General features: G+C 41.3%; 1 protein-coding gene across 1 annotated transcript in view; it reads right to left on the bottom strand.

The window, feature by feature from the left end:
- The window catches only part of LOC135500409 (ankyrin repeat domain-containing protein 50-like), a 745855-nt gene that overhangs the window by 31738 nt on the left and 695976 nt on the right, over nt 1-18141 (bottom strand). Inside the window, exon 18 of the mRNA XM_064791866.1 lies at nt 14022-14120. Coding sequence (XP_064647936.1) covers nt 14022-14120 — 99 coding nt within the window. The remainder of the gene's footprint in view (nt 1-14021; nt 14121-18141) is intronic.

Below are 18141 nucleotides of genomic sequence, written 5' to 3'. Positions count from 1 at the left end.
CATAACAAGAAGAAACGGGAGGACGGAAAGTAAAGACAGAACGCTTACCAGATCAGGTAGGTCCTCAAAAGACTTCTAAGCTTGATATTGACCAGTACAACTTCCTTTAATTATGCAGAACTCAATGAGTTCATTGAGCAAACCGTTAGAAAATCGGAGGCCGATATTCGCTATTTTAAAGCAGGTAGAATACGACATTATTTTGAAAACTGGAAGGAATCAACATCTGATCCTTTTCTCCTCAATATTATCAAGGCTACCAGCTTGAGTTTGATGGAGATCCGCTGCGACAAACTAGGGTGCCATCCCAAATAAAATTTAACAGAGAGGAAACTGAGGCCATTAATGCTGAAAATAAATCTCTTCTGGAGAAGAAAGTGATAGTAGAATGTCTCCAAGAGCCCATACAGTTTATTTCCTGTATTTCCTGTAATTTCCGTATTCCCGAGGCCAAAAAAGGATGTAACATATAGAATGATCCTAGATCTGTCCATCTTGAACAAGCATTTGATGTATGTCCATTTTAAAATGGAGGGCCTTAAGACCGTTGTAGTTTTGATGACGCCGTTTTGCTATCAATACACAGTTGATATCAAAGATGCGAATTATTGTGTGCCTATACACAGAAATTCACAAAGATATTTAAAGTTTGAGTGGAATGGAAGATTATTTCAGTATACGTGCTCCCCGAATGGGCTTGGCCCGTGTCCAAGGCTATGGAAAAACCTAATGAAACCGATTATGGCACGCATAAGGCAGCAAAGTATCACATCGGTCATATATGTTGACAATCTGCGGCTGAAGCAAGATATGACACTGGCATGTGCCAGAAGTGCAATGATGGCTACTACAATACTAGTTGACCATATGTTAATTCTCCATCCCATTAAGTCAAAATGGCCACCAAGGCAACAAAGGGAATTTATTAGATTCATATTTGACTCAATACTTATTGCGGTTTTCCTCACACCACAGAAAGTGGAAAGGTCGAAGCCATATGCTCAAGCCTACAGAGCCAAGGGAGGCCTACTATAAAATTACTTGCCGAGGTTATCGGTACTTTGGTGTCTTGCTTTCCCGGGGTGATGTATGGCCCATTTTATTACAGACAGTTGGAAGCTAATAAGATGCAGGCTCTCCAATTACAAACTGGCGACTATGACAAAAAGACTTGCTTGACAGATTGGGCCAAGGCAGAACTCAAATGGGAGACAAGACCACAATTGATTTTTTAAGCCTTTTAGCAGTTAAGTGCCAGTCCATGAGAGAACCATGCAATATCATGCAGAAGTGGCAAGATGGGGGGTCAACAGATTTGGTTGCAATTTTTACCATGGGCTACACTGGGGGAGGTATGAAGGCTGGTGGCTTCGTTTGGCCATACACCCTATGGTTCCGGTGTACGACCATTACCCCTTTCCTATGCATTATCTATTAGAAAATACCTCCAAACCAGACCTATTGCAGCTAATTTTTGGCACCAGTTCCCCAATTCTTGTTGAATACTATTGATGTGGAATTGAAAGATGGGGCCTTGAGCCATATTATCCATAATTTTTATTTGCCCCAAAATATTCTTATAGGAGGGTAAGGGGTGTCCCAAAAATGCTCTACACCCCATTTTTGAAAAATGTGCCATATTTGAGACAAGATTCCTCAGCCATTGCAGGTCTTTGGCAAGTGACCTTTACATGGATAAAGCTTACTACATGTATATTGCTTTTCAATTAAAAAAAAAAAATCCAGGGAACTCTTCCGGTTTTTTCGCAGCGGGCCCGACTGCGCGTCCCTCCGGGGTCCCCTCCCGGAGACCATATAAAGCATATATCTCTGGATCCCCTTATGAATCCCTCCCAAAATATAACTGAGTATTAGTGAGACCTTTAGGATATGAAATTTACCATTTCCCCCGCCCACCCCTCAATTTTAATCCCTTTGGGGCCGAGTAGCCCTTTCGAGAGATAAGCGGTTAGGTTGGAAACCGTCCTGCATGCAACAACAACAGCAGTTACACAAGCATGGCACATGTTATCAGGTCATGTGCATGGATGCAGCATGGAGGAAGAAAGAACACTTCAACTAAAGTGCGGTTTTTCTGAAATAATAAAGGATTTCCAATGTGGACTGGTAGGAAGTTATCCTCATGACACTTGTGTCCACCCATTGAAGCAGTGCAAGAAAGATGTGAACGCTCATTTGAGCCGTTGTTTGACTCCAAATCAGGCTGCCCAGGTCAAAACAGAATGGCAGCTGATTGCACTCCGTGCTGGTGTGTTCGATATTGACAGTTCTGTGTTGGACACCACCGTTTGTCCAAAACACAGGTACCAGAGGAGTTTGTTTTGGAGTTCGTCCAGGAAATGTCCACACCCTTTACACCCTCCCAAATCCAAGGAAAAGCCACGGAGAGCTAAACAATATGGAGGAGGCCAGGTCCATCCAGAGAAGTCCAAAGAAATTTGGAACCAGTGGGACGTGCTTGTACCTGTTGGATCAGGTAAGGCAGTGCCAGTAGTTCAGTACATCTTGGAACATGTTAGGCCTATTATTAGGGCCTCAGCAGTGTACTGGGCTGTTATATGAATACATGTAGGCCTAGGCGTTGTGCCAGGCTCTGTCAATCCAGGACCAGGCCCTTGTCGCGAGTAAAAACTTGTCTTATGGAGCTTACACTACCCACCATTGACTACAGTAGGGCTCGGAGAGTGATTGGTCTCACTAAAAGCGAGTCAGGACTCGCATACTGGTACGGTAGGCCTAGTTTGTTTTCATACTACATGTACTAGCGGTTGGGCACAACATTTGTTTGTCACTTTATGAGGACTGCTCCTGATCCATTCAAATCGTGACACCCACATGTAGGCAAAATTCACTTTATGCCAACTTATGGGGTGGTATTGGGATTGATTGTTTTCAATACTTTTCTTCTCCATTTCAGTTCTCTGCAAAAGTTGTGTGGCTAGACACAAAGAATACATGGCTAATTTAGAAACTAGATCAAGTGCAGCGGAGGTAAGTCCAGTACGTGCAAATGCTGTTTATTGATAAAGACTGTGGTGATGTGGTGTTGTTGGAGAAAAAAACATGTTTTCATGGACAGGCCAGAGAGGATAAAAGATTCTGAGAGAGGGGGCGGGGTTAGCAGCTCTTTTAGTTTACGTGTGCTGAGGTCCAAGTAAATGTTCAAATTTCTCTATGAAGCTGTCACAAAGCTTTTGTGTTTCTAGGCATCAGTTGCATAGATTATAAGTACATGAAAAATACTGGCTATCTGTTTGTAATTTTCAGCCTGCCTCATCTACAGTTTCGTTGTCCCCTGTCTCTGAAATTCAACCTGAGGAAAAATCGAAGGAACCTGATGGTACGGAATTTGAGGTATGTGTTCTTAGCTTCACAGTCTAGGCACAACAATTTGTACCTTATTATTTGATAAATAATCAGTCAGATTTCCTTCAGTGAATCCAGGTAATTTCCCATCGGTGCAATGTAAGGAAATTTATTATTCTATAATAAATTGTAGCCCCAGTAAATGACGCGACATCTAGTGCAAAAGGAGTTGAGATACTCTGATCCTAGCGTACGCTCTAGTCTGTTGTTGTTAAACCAGAGCTCGTTTAATCTTGGCACCGCAGCCCTTTAAGCCATCATACATGGCATGGGCTGTGCTAGTATTTTAATCTATTAGCCCATGGAACTCACAGTTTGCTTTTCAGTGTTTTGACTCTGAGTTGTAAGGAAGCTTGTTTCTTTCAGGGTGGAGATGGAGAGGACCAGAGTTGGCGAGTGATTTTGCCTGTTACTGGGAGTACCTGTAATGGATCATCATGCTCAGAAGCTGATAATGTTATCATAAAGGTGAGCATTGATGCTAGGTGAAAGAGGTACAGCCAATGTGTCCTGTGCAATAAAAAGACATTTTGTAGGATGACTGCTCCTAATGCTATGCTGGTGAGTTGCAGTGAAAATCTATCTTGAGTCAAATTTGGATTTTCATAGCCGGCTTGTAAGGGAACTTCGAGGCTTTATAGTGACAACACGTCCATGGACCATTTCATTGATGCTATGCTGTCTTGTTGCACACATAAGTAATTACTGGTGTGGCCATTTAAAGTTCCTCTTTCATTTCAGGGTGGCCACTTGCTTTCTGGAAATGGTAGCTCCACACCAAGTACAGAGACTGATAATGGTTGTGATGTGATGGATGTGACTTGGGCACCTACCCCAGAGCCACGAAATGTCGAACTGGCAACACTGAGTAGTTTCCTTGCTAAAGGAGGATGTGCTCCAGTAGATGGTCAGCTCGTCACTGCCATTGACAGTGCCTCACAAAGAACCCTACGGTATTACAAATCGAAGGCAAGGGAAGCACTTGGTCTAGTTCTTCATCTTCTCACACCTGGACAAGAGGATGAATTGATGGCGTTGGTCCATCCTGCACCATCGGTAGTGGATGACAGTTTAGCTGCTTCAGTCGTGAAGTGCTACAATGAGGCGGAAATATGGTTTACCAAAAGACAAATCCTATCCATCCTTGCTACGAATCGCACTAAAGCACAGTTGCTGGTTAGTTTCAAGATTTCATTAGCTGTTGCACGCAGTTCAAAGGATTGGCATGTAGTAGTAGGCAAGCCCTGTTGGTGTATCCCATCCTCATTGACGACAAAATTGAGCATCATTACCGCCAGTCCCCACTACTCTATCAACTGAACCCCTCAGGCTATGCTGTATCAATAAGTTCTGTTGGTTGATGAGCAGGGTCATGTGTGGAATGAGAGGTATGAGAAAGGACAACTATCACAATAGAATGACCCTGGTATTTCCAGTTGTTGGAACCAGGTTACATCTTACATGTACATGTACATGCACTTGAACTTGAGTGACCTGCTCATTGTCACTCATATTTACACTGTGCATATACATTTTGAATTGCTATTGTTAAAAAAATACCTAGTATTCAATGTCTACCTTTTTGCAGGAACTAATCCCAGGATTGACTATCTACAGAATTGACAAGGCAAGAAAACACGCTACTGAAGTTGGTCAAGCCCAACCTGTGCATATTGAGCCAGTCACCCGATCCCGTATGGATGAGGCGAAGGTGGATCACTTCCTCGACTTCATCTCTAGACCAGAATTTCTTCAAGATGTAGCATATGGAACTCGTACCATGAAGCTGAGCCATGGGGAGAAACTGGAGATACCAAATGTTGTGAGGACTACCATCGTGTCAAGACTCATTCAGATGTACCTAGCATACTGCGAGGAAATTGGTTTTCAACCACTGAAAAGAAGCTCACTCTTCTCAATAATTCAGGCAAGAATGCCAATTACAGGTATTTGGAGTTCGACTTCCAAAGGTAACAGCAAATGCAACTCCTTGGCAAAGATTTATTTTGAGTTCTTCTGCTGTGGATTTGGAAATTGTGTTTGTCTGCCCAAAACAAGTTGAAATTCAAGGGTATTCCGTGAGAAAGTATGGGAAAAGTTGGACCGTCTATTGATTGAAAAAGAGGAGAAGTACATCCTAGTAGTATTATTGAATATATGACATGTTTAATGACACTTCTTTCATGTCTTTTTCCTAACTTGTTTACATATTGGTTGTAAAATAAAATTGTCTTTCATTCAGGTGTGCGCTGCATCTCAAAAAAAGTCCCTGGCTGGATTAGACAACATTGCCGCAGAAGGATCTCAAGCATTCGATACCCTACTCAAAGTTTTGGAAGTCCTTGGAGACTGTGGTATGTATAAAAAATGTAAACACTGATACGGTTGAGTCTTCTGCATTATTCAGTCACATAGGCTGCCTTAAACTGATTGTAACACATTGCCAAGCCAGCTATACCCATTCGGCCAAGCCAACTATGCCCATTCTGTTTCACTTGTACTCTTTGTTTTTCTCAATCTGCTAAAAGAAAAGATAGGCCCACATGCATCAGTCAAGCACTATTATATTCATAGTGAACTCAAAAGAATTTCACATGCAACCTGCTTATCAAATTAACTTTTTTTTCACATTAATTTCAGGTTATCCACATGCAACAATAGAGGACTTGAATGTCAAGATTCAGTCTGCGAGGGTTTACCTAAAGACGGATTTCAAACTTCATGTCAGCGAAGCCAGCCAGTGCCCTGACCACTGTATCATGTATGCCTTGGGGGATGGTACAACACCTTGCAGCCAAAAACATGACTTTTCATGTCAACGATGTGACGAGATATCGTATATATTTGATACCATCGAGTCAGCCTTCAGCGATTCAGACGTGTCATACAGGTATGGATATTTTCTTATGCCAAGCATGTTCTGTATGCCTAGGATTTGTGTTGATGAATGACATTCAATGCCATCATGATCTTCTGGCTGTTTTCTTGATTGTTTCCTGAACCATCATTCAACTACTTGCCTTACATCAAGTTTGATTCAGTAGCACACACCTCTGAGAATAAGTGTGTGGTCATGGACTTTCTCAGGAATCAAACAGTGATTTGTCAGTTCCAACAATTTGCTGACTGATGGTGTGTCTCAATCTGTATATTGTTACTGTGGTGTAGAACTCAATTGAATGTCAATACCCTATCCCAAATTTCAGGCTCAAAGTAAACACTGCCTGAGTGACTTATGCCACCCCATGCTTATGCTTGTGCTAACGTATCATGCGGTCTTGTTTTCAGGTATGAGAAACAGAGGGAAGAGCTTCTTTTTGATTTTAAAGCGGCAAAGGAGAAGATCATTCAACTGAAGGCACATTTGCTGAGGGCAAAGAACCAGGAGAGGGCCAAGACCAAAATTCTTGATGAGCTGCTGCCAAACCAATGCTTGATGACCATGGACTGGGCAATGAAATTCCTACCGATGAAGTTCCGTGAGGCCCAGCAAGACTGGTTTGCTAAGAAAGGCATCTCCTGGCATGTGTCTGCGTTGGTGACAAAGACAATGGAAAACGAGTACCAGGTTAGTTGCAGAGGTCCTCCATGTATGAATGTTTCGGTGTGACACTGTTCTCCAATCTGCGTGACTGAAGGACCTTCCAGTTGAATGAGTGAAAAGAGGCTGGTGTAACTTTTTAAAGAAGTGGTAGCCTATGCACAGAGTGATTTGGACTGAAGAACTCAAAAACAAAACAGTCTGTGTGCTGGGAGAGGATCACCTATTTCAATTGATACTATAATGCCAAGGGCAGTATAGTTCATTTGTTTCACAGGAATGATGTCCTTTCATCAATACTAATTGATGATGGATGTTTGATGTTCTTCCCAAAGTGACAGCAAATTTAAGTGATACATGCCAATACATGTATCTCACCCTAGACGAATTCCTCCTTACGTTCACCGTCTCATTTTTAAGTTTTGTAATTTTTGTTTTTTTCCAGATACACTGATTTGTCCACGTGCTCGATCAATGCAAGCAGGATTGGTTCAGTGTCTACTCGTTGATTGAGGCCTGCATCGCAAAGCTTCAAGTCGAATTGCCACAAGTGACAGAGCTGTTCCTTCGGTCTGACAATGTGGGTTGTTACCACAACGCTTCCCTGCTATTGTCTCTGCCATCACTGTCTAAAGCCAAGGGGATTTTCATAAAACGATATGACTTTAGCGAGGCCCAATCGGGCAAAGATATATGTGATAGAAAAATTGCCCCAATGAAGGCTCACATGCAGCGATATGTGAATGAGGGGCATGATGTCCAGACTGCCCTGGATATGAAGAATGCTCTTGAGACGTATGGTGGAGTACGCGGTTGCTATGTTGCCGTTGCAACCCTAAAGCCCGGAGCAGCCAAAGAAAAGGGCACTTGGCAAGGAATAACGTCTTACACAAACTTTCAATTTGAGGAAGAAGGCATTCGGGTTTGGACAGCGTATGGTGTCGGGGTTGGCCAATTCCATAGCCACAATGTTGTACTGAAAAAGACCAGACGGGGATCATCTGGTGTAGTCATAGGTGATTACACTATACCAGATCAAATCACAGGAAGTCTTAGTGCCCACAGTTCCTCAAAGATGGTGCAAGTGCCATGCCCGGAAGATGGTTGCGGTAGGATGTTCCCTAGCCAGGAGGCACTCACCATGCACATGGCTTGCGGTACTCATGATGCCCTCCCACTGAAGGACACGAAAATCGATAAAGTCAAGAGGAAGTGGACTGAAAAAGTCGATGCCCTTGCAAAGCCTTCTGTTTCCAGTGGTGCTATTGAAGTGTCGGGCACCGTTGAGTCTGGAAGCAGCCTCGTTAAAATAGGATGGGCTCAGCGTGGCCAACGGACTGCACGGCGCAATGCCCCAGAGGTGCGGGAATTCCTGGAGAAAGAGTTCATGAAAGGTGTCAACACCGGTATCAAGGAGAATCCCTCAAATGTTGCCACACGTCTGAAGGCTACATTCAGCAAAGAGCACTGGCTAACATCACAGCAGGTGATGAGCTATTTCAGTAGGTTGTCCACAAAGCAGAAATGTGGACATCTCCCTGGTGGGCCAGTTGTTGAAGAATCAACTGAGGAGGAAGTTGCTGCTGTATCTGCTGCTGTGGTGCGACGCAGACTCAGAAACAAAGTTGCTCAGGAGGCAGGTTTCTAATACGTTGGATCTTGGTGATCATTGAATCTGCATAGTGACCCTGGAAAAAACTTCCCAATTTCCAATTTTTCAAATAATCTAGTCAAACATTGACCTCGGGGCCAGTTTTTATCTTGTAACCTAGAATATTGCTACTGAAGCATGAAATGAATGGTGACCTAGACATAAGCATCTGTTCCAATTCCTCTCTTTGAAAAGAGGATTGCTGACCTGTACGTTGTATGTTTAAGAGAAATGAGAAGTTCTTTTCATGGCCTCCATGTAGAATGCATCATGTTTTTGAATAAGACGACTGGATTTTTTTGTATACCCTAGAACATGTACAGCAGATGAGACACCAGTTGGACTGTATTTAATATTATCAATCTATGTTCATACTGAGACTAAAAGCTATTTTTGTACCAATCTGATAGCTCTAGTGATACGGTATTATCCAATATTTAGACGGGGCAATAGAGTTTCTTGTTGACCTTTCAACTTGTTAGCCTTGTAGTCTGGATGGTTATCACAGCCAATGGGCCCTTTGGCGCACTCTCTGGGACACCTTGCATGTACAATATAATTATGGTACTAGGTGCTTAGATTCAGACCGAACTCTTGTGAGTGGCTGCTTTCAGTGCCATACCAGCCTAACTTCAGAAATGCTACAGAAATCAGAAACTTGGTCCTGGTATCCGGTCAAAGTTGAGGATCCTTATTGTTGCCCCGTTTTTATCATTGGTACATGTGTACACTAGGTACAAATGTATACCCAGGATGACATTTGGTGTCATTACGGCTGCTCTTGTTTTTGAGATACAATGTATTGTGTATTTACCAGGTCAAAGGTCAGCTGCTTTAAAACTCAACTGTGGGGGGGGGGGGGGCTGGCCATTGTATGTTTGTATGTGTTCATGTTGTAAATAGTCATATATAGTGAAAAGAAGTCATAGTACATTATACATTGTAGTACTAATTTTCATTATTTCTATTGACTGCTTGTTCACTTTTCTCGTTCATGTGTGATTAGATAGAATTCGCTGTCTGCAGAGGTCTGTCCTGACCTTTGGCTTTGTTGCCTGATCATGCAGGTAAAAATCCTTACTTTCTGGATGTAACGCTAAAGAAATAGTTGGTCCAAGCAGACCAACCATGAATCAGGAGGGGATGTCCCCTATATACAACGATATTGATATTGATTTAGATTTTGTTTGAAAAGTTAGCTTGGCTACAGGCATCGTTGGGAGTGGATTATTTATGAAAAGTGTCCCTTATCCGCCAACCGAGGATTGAAATTTCGAAGAGGAGGCTTAGGTACACGACCACCCTGGGAAGTGGAATCTCTTCAGATCACTGAGTGCCCCCCCCCCCGCCCATGCATTGCAATGGTGACCCAAAATGTCTTTTTCATAACATCATACAGCACCACAAAGGAAATAATTGTGGTCAAGGACCAATTTGGGCAATGAAGAGACTATTTCCATAAATACACAATAGGCGGCGCCACTTCATAATGAGTGAAAAATCTCCTCTTTTGCTAAAAATCTCACTTTTTTTTGGGACACCCTGACCAAACCCATGGACTTCCCTGGATTTTTCTTTTGGATTTTGAAAGGTGATGTAATTACCTTCAATATGAGGCATATTGCAACATCCAGAGCCCTGCAATGGCTGAGAACCATTGGTCTGAATTGACCTCTTTCGCAACCATAATCTTTCTAGGCCTATAGTAGCCTGGGCAGAGGCCATGATTTCTCTTGGGTGAACACAACAGACCATGTACTACTACCACACAAAATGGTATTGTCCAGAATTGCTCTTTCGTCCTGGTACGCATGTCCAAAGTCGCCCTCAGAAATGGCCTAAAATTTACCAAAAATGGCTTAACGTGACCCCAAAAATAGGCCCACCCCTAGCTCAGCAACCAGTTACTTGGCTGAGCTCATAATTGCTGTGGATTGTTGTCTTAGTGAATGGGTCTTGCATGCCAAATCTCATTAAAAACTTTTGACCCCCACCTTGCCACCCTCTGCATGGTGGTATCATGAACCCGCACTTAAATTGTCAATGTTTGACCGCGACGCATCAAAGAACGCGTGGTGTTGTGAATCTGACATTTAGATCAAGGAGGATACCGCGGTGACGTCACGGCTTTTCCAAGATGGCGCTTCATATTGTAAACAAACTCGATCCACGGCCAAGGGAAAATCAAGTCATCAAAAAAGTTAGATTTTTCGCATCAAATCAGAGTTATTAGTACTTTTCTGCTATGAAATAAATCTTCAGACAATAAGCTATCATTTGAATAATGAAAAGTGCTGTTTTGATGGGGAAAAATAGGTTTTTTTAAACCAAATAGCCGGCACCGATCTTCCAAAATTAGCGATGGTTTCAAAACAGTCTCCCAGATATGGGGCAATCTCTTCATTATCATAATGGGATTTGGAGGTATGTTTACAGATTTTACAAGTTCGAGACCTGTAATACCTAAAACTCGCATAGATCCCCATAGATCCCCTCTATTTGTCGAGTTAGCGCCCCTGTAAGATCATGCATTTTCGGACACTAGAACGAAATCTTCCTGCGGATATCGCGGTTTCGGTGATGATTTAAGGAGAAATTGACTGTTCTTAGAGTTGTATGGGACAGAAATGAGTTCATACTTTATGAATACATGAATATATTATGATATGGGCGGGCTTCTAAGTCAAAACAATAACGAACTCAACTGCATCTCTACCGTGTATCGCGTAGTGCATTGCCTAGTGTATTTCGTAGTGTATTTTAGCGGAGACATTATTTCCCATTATTTCCGCACTTTGGCCACGCCAAACGTCTTTTTTATTCGTGGAAGTTAATCTGCTCTGTAAATTTTATTCTACACAGGAAGAATCCATACTAGGTACTGCAATATTTCATGTCTATTGGTGTTTTTGTGTACAGGAGCGCACCAGACAGTGAGCCGTGGAGATGTGTTCAGTGCTGGTGCTGTCAGTAGACTGAATCTGATTGGCCATAGCGATCACTAATATGGGTCGGGATCACGTGATGTGACGTCACCGCGGTATCCTCCTTGCATTTAGATTATGTTATTCCGGACAGTCGGGCAAGTAAATGGTGAAAAATAAAATGGTGATTGACCACGGAAATTTTTTGATAATCGACAAATTAGACAGACTTCGATATTTCCACTCTTTTCAGCCAACTGGCAGAAAAAACTCAAAACACGCCCCCTATTACCCAATTAGCAAAATTCGAAATTAATTTTTTCATCAAATAATTTCTTAATATCTGTAGACTTGAAACAACAAATATTTTTTCAATACCTATATATTCATTAGTGGTCTTGTCTCATGGTGGGTATTTAGCGTGGCCGCGGCCATTAGGCTTACTGCTGATCTACTGCGCGTATCTCACGTGAGCCCGCTCGTGATTGATTGTTCGATAGAATTACAATCAACCTTCAACTTACAGGTAAGTCTCAGTTAATCAACTATAATTCAAATGGCCAGCTTGAGGACGAGAGACAGAACGCAACCGTCTCCACCTCTTGCGGGACTACAAGAAACAATACTTTATAACGCTTGTTCATAGCAGGTGAATACCAATGATGTGGAGCCGAGGCCCATACGACTTCTATTTCAAGGGGTCAATGAGCTCCCCACTCCCGGTGGTCCTCTATAATTAACCCCTGGAAACATCAAAAAATAAAAGCTCTGTGATTAGTAACTGACAATCAACATAAATATCGATGACGTCACTCGCTATCACATGTAATTTTTCATTCGCATATGATGATGAACACTTAACATTTTGAGTTTGCTTCTTGTAATCATATGAACAGATAACCCAAGCCTCCTTATAAATACATGCATGTGGTCACTCCACGAGTGATAGAGTGCAGGAACTGGCCCTGTCAAAAGTTAGTTGACCCAGCATTTTCCGAATGTCATTTAAATCCCAGCTCATGTCTGGCATCTCGATCGCACTGACGTCTGCTTTTAGTTGCTTCAGATCATTACGAAGTTTCGAAACACCCGAATGTCCTTGATTACGTTCAAATTCAAGTTTGATTTCGTCTCGCCTTAGTGAGTTATATATGCTCATTACTCTGTTTTCTGAGCTTTTTGGTTTCCTATTCCCTTTATTTTACAGATTTCTCAGTTGTTTTTGTCTAACTGAGACTTAAGGACGCTGTTCTCGTGTTTTAACCCGTTAAGTTGAGTCTGCAGACTGTCGTTAACGGCGTCAGTTTTTGATAATTTTGAGCAGAAGTCACGGTAGCATTGTACGATAGTATTTCGTGATTACATGCGGTTTGTTTGTTCATGTTTTTGCAGTGCTGTAACGCCACGCAAAAATGTGTGAGCTATAAACCTCATGTGAATGATCGAATAACACAAACGCGGTGTTTAATTAATTAATAACCGCAATTATCGATATATTCTACTGATCAGGAAGTATCTACAATGTTAAACTTTGGATAACAAGTCGTATCTTCTTACCAAGATTTAATGGACATTGCAAATTTTGACCCTATATGTTTACCTCTTTGACTTTTTTGAACTTTAACTTTCGAGGCGCCACAGGGTTCAAATTGGCCATTGTTTTCCTCTCGGGACAGCCGCAGTGCTACATGTATACAGCCATGTTAATGTATATAACAATTTAATGAGTATTCTATCGATAAGCAAATATCGAAATATATAAATGGATAAGAGTCTGAGGTGTAGAAGAGTTATCCCATTCAACAATAACATACATCGCTTTATTATCTTACGATTTTAGAACGCTAAGTTAGGATGAATGGGACGTTTGGTGTGTTACCTTTTCCCCTAGGTTAACCTCTGCGTCACGTTTCAATAGAGAGTCTACGACCTTTTTTAAAAAAACTATTTTGTATATGATACTTTTCATCAATGTTTTTGGTCACAAAGTGTGTGAATTGCGGGTTCAAATTTATCGATCGCGGACATTTTGTGGGCGTGTCTTTTTATACCCGTCAGCTGCTGCCACCTAGTGTCAAGTCAGATTTGATCGGCGCGCCATCTAACGTCGGAATTTAGAGTATTGTTTTGCACTGCCATATTTGCCGCGTCACACGTGGTCGCGACGTAAAGGAAATGCATTGGCAGGTGGCCATCAAAACGTCATGTCATGAAGTCAAGTGAAGAACCTCTATAGAAAACGCTACGAAGTCGAAAACACCTCACGTAGCGCTAGTAGCGACTTACAAAATCGATTGAAGTTACAAGTGCTTTGACAATATGATGTAACTCGCTAAGAACCACCTAGTAATACCTAAATTCTCACTAGACTCTCTTAAGAAGGCTTCATGAATACGATCCCTGAGGTGAAGATGATTTTAAGTGATTCAAACTAGTTATCTCATTCAACAATAATATTCTTTGTTACCTTTTGATTTAGAAAGCTATGTTTAGATGAATGGAAGTTTTGGTGTGTTACCTTCCTGTCTTTGTCAACCTCTGCGCCACCTTTCAATAGAGCATCTACGCAATCACGGTGACCTGCTTGGGAGGCGATCATAAGCGCCGTGAAGTCGTTCTGAAACAAGACAGACATACTGTCGATAACCAAATATCAAAATGCAATAAATAGATATACCCTAATATCCCGCAAGAGAGAAAATGATGCTATTCCCTTGCAGATGTTGCCAAATCTAAATCAAAGCCCTCGTTGTTACACCTAGCCAAATTTGGTTAGCAAATTGAACTAGGGAGACATGATGCAGGGATGATCCATCCAAGAATGACCAAGAGCCCCAGTTTATAAATAGGGACATGTCAGCAATATTCGTTCTCTCTCGCAGGACTTTAGGGTATATAAGTTGATTCCTCCTAACAAAATACATGTGAGGTTACAGATTACGAAATATTAATAACTAACAGTCAGGTGTAATATAAAAAATAACCATAAAGAAACAAACAACAAATAACAAACCAAAACAAAACACACACACACTAACATGCACACAGTGTGACCACTGTAAGTCAATGTGCCCACATCTGACTTTTGACAGTTTTGACTGAAAATCACCTTTGTTCACGACTCATCCATCGATCGCGCAATACGCATACAACTTTGAAATGGTTCATATATTATCCTCTTCTATTGTTGTTAACCCATGGTGTGACATATCAACGTGCTGGTAATTGCATCTAGTTTTCATATTTGAGATAAAATGCAGCTTGAAGGATATTATGTGTGCATTAAGGTCAAACTAGCCAGTGGTGATCGGGTCGGGATTGTACCCTCCCAAAAAACGAGTTCTTCACTCTCGAGTGATTACTATGGATACAGATGGGCCTACTCTATCCCTATTGCTACTTGTTTAAATGTAAATGTCCGATGTTTTTTGTGAAGGGGTAGCTCTGACGATTATTTGAGGAAAATACCAGTTTCTTCTGTGCACTAACGCGTTGAGCAGGCCCCGCATGACATTTATAGCTCAACAGGATGTTGACATCGACTGGTTCCTGTGAGATTGCACATGTTCTCAAGGTACAATTTCGAGGGCAAAAACTCAAACAAAAGCCGCAACGACAGCCTATTTTTATATAAAAGATTGAATCAGTCGTCAGTTGGCTTTCTCAAGGTGATGAGTAGATGTGTAAAAAAAATTTTTTCACCATCCTTGTTAATCTTGAAGTTATAAGGCATAAAGGTATGGCAAGCCAAAGCGGAAAAAATGCAGGACTTCATTTGTACGTATAAGAACACGAATTTAACGTCAGGACCTTTAATTTTCTTATCTAAATCTCCTTTTTTTCCATACTTCAAAACAAAATCATATCATAAAACAATTTTAAAAGAGCTTTTTATTCATCATGGCTTCATATTTTCCTATCCGTAAACTATCATCGATCATGTCAAAAATATTTCGTTCTGTAAAAAGAATTTTCATATCAATTTTTTTTTCGTTTAGTAAAGACATTTTATATATATAGAAAAATGTTTATCATACAAATATTTTTATCATATCAGAAATTTTTTCGTTCAGTAAAAACATTTTCATACCAGGAGCACGTGACCTTCCAGGAGCACGTGACCGCAAAAATTGATGACGTCACGTTTGGTACCATTGTCGTGTTGAAAAAATGATTCCATGCTTAATACTGTAATCCTCCTGTATCATTCAATTCCTCCCGAAATCTAAGTCGTGTACCGATAATAAACGTGGTATTATTGGCACAAAACGACATCCACACGATGAAATACAATTCTTATTGTCTCTGCCTCGTTTTGCGGCCGAGGCAACCCCCAAAACGTGACGTCAGCAAATTTTGTGGTCACGTGCTCCTGACTGATCACGTGCTCCTGGAAGGTCACGTGCTCCGGTCCTGATGTGAAAAATATTTTGCTGAACGAAAAATTGCTGATATGATGAAATATTTTTCCTAAACGAAAAATTTCCTATCATAAAAAAATATTTTCATGAAATGAAAAATTCTTATGTGAAAAACATTTTTGACATGATATTTTTAACGCTTTATGGAAAAATGTACGGATGAAATGACGAAACTAAGATGAAAAAACTTTAATTCTATGGTAGGCCCTTCAATTTTTTTATGATATGATTTTTTTAAGTAATGAAAAAGGAGAATTTAGATCAGAAAATTAAAGGTCCTGACGTTTAATTTGTGTTCTTATACGTACAAATTAAGTTCTGCGTTTTTTCCGCTTTGGCTTGCCATATAAAGGTGAAATTTTTCAAATTAACATACAGTGTGTCTCATGCATTGTGCTGCATCAGTCTATGCATGACTGTATGTCTAGACGATGTTGAAACTTGGCCAGATGTATTCTTAAAGTGACAAGCTATTCAGAAATGTAAAGGTTTGTGTGGGAGTAACTGCCAAGTCTACAGCCGCTGGAACAGGGGTATGCATGAAATGACGTCGCGTCATTTTTGGAGGCAGGTAAGCCTGGCCTCCTCACCGGCTAGTGAGACTTAGCGTAAGAGACGTCGTGCAGGTGTTTGAAGACAACGTTCCCCGCTCATGGGGAAATTAGGCAGAGTAACCGAACTGTTGATTGGTTCTGACGGTAGAGTCAGAGCGGCCATGATAAGAAGTGGCAATGGTTACACTAGTAGAGCAATTTCAAAGCTGTACCCTTTGGAGGTGAGAGCAAATGTCAAAAAGACTGTGTTGGATGATAAGTCACGTGATGAATCTGCTGTGCTTAGACACAGTAAGCGTACTGGGATAGAAGCTATTAGACGAATGATTGCAATAAACAGGGAAATGCTACGTAGTGGCCTAGGCAATCTTGACGCTAGGGCCCAACGCGCCGCGTAGCGGCAAAAAAGCGAAGCTGGCGAAACATTTATAACGGGTCACCGTCACTTATTATTGGACTTATAGCGCATTTACGGGGTTGCAACTATTTTGCTTTATATTGTCACCAGGAAAGAAAAGCATGCGACCTAACGCCGATCTATTTGTATAAAGTGATAATTGGAAGGTATATAGTAGGAAATATCAATAAAATAATCATTCCATGTCGTCTTTTGAGGGCATTTTTGATTGTAAAAAATATATGTGTACGTCACCGTAGTCTCTGCAATGATAATTTTATCAGAGCAGTCTCGCGCAAGTAGAAGTTCTTTACCTATTAGTTCTTCACTTATTAGTCTCAACGTCTGGCGCAAAGCCAGACGTTTTCCATTACGATTTCACTACGATGTTTCACAAGAAGGAGCAGTGCGCGAGATATGCTAATGAGCAGACTTCCCTCGCTGAGTTTCTGAAGAATGTTCCATATCGCGCTAAGCTCATCACTGCTGATTATGACAGGCGTGCAACGGTAGGTATCTGCTCCCCAACTTCCACCCTAATACCGCCCATACGGTACAATAAGTTACCATTTGATGGGAATGGGACAATGCCCTCACTGTGTATGGAGTCATAGGGATAAGAAGACATTATTCATTAGTGTTGGTACAAGTGATTTTGCCTAAAAAGCATGCGCATTCAAAAAACAAAATATGCAATGTATCACGTACATGACCATGACGACGTGCAGAAAGTGCACTGGCCAGTGCATACCCTATGGCTATGTGCTAGTAAACATGGTAAACATGAACAACGTCATTATTCATCGGCAGTTCATTTTGCTCCGAGCTTTTTCTGAAACATATAGCCATGATGATTAGGCCTACCATGTACCATGACCAATAACAGCACTAGATCATGTAGATGTCAACAAGTTCACATGAACCGTTTAGCCCGCATGGCGCATGTGGCGCATGCGTCTAAACCAAAGCCCCAAAATCACTTGTTTTGGTCTATTTCACTTGTGTTTACAACTGTTCAATGGATTTATAGTTAAATGCGATCAAACTACGTCTTTTCAATCGTGGATTGTAAATTTAACCCCATGGGCCTAGGGAAGGCCCTATAACAATACTTTCGACACCGTGCTCACTGCTGATTCTAAAATGCACCACCTAGTCAAAACAGGACATATGTTCTTCTAGGAATAGATCTCTTTCCAATATTTCGTCATTCCACTATCGTCATCACCTCATGATACTTTCATTGACATTACAGGCACACATCCA

This window comes from Lineus longissimus, chromosome 16, assembly GCF_910592395.1.
Source record: "Lineus longissimus chromosome 16, tnLinLong1.2, whole genome shotgun sequence".
NCBI lineage: Eukaryota > Metazoa > Nemertea > Pilidiophora > Heteronemertea > Lineidae > Lineus > Lineus longissimus.
Note: the sequence above shows the minus strand (reverse complement) of the source record. Positions and strands in the feature narration are given on the sequence as shown.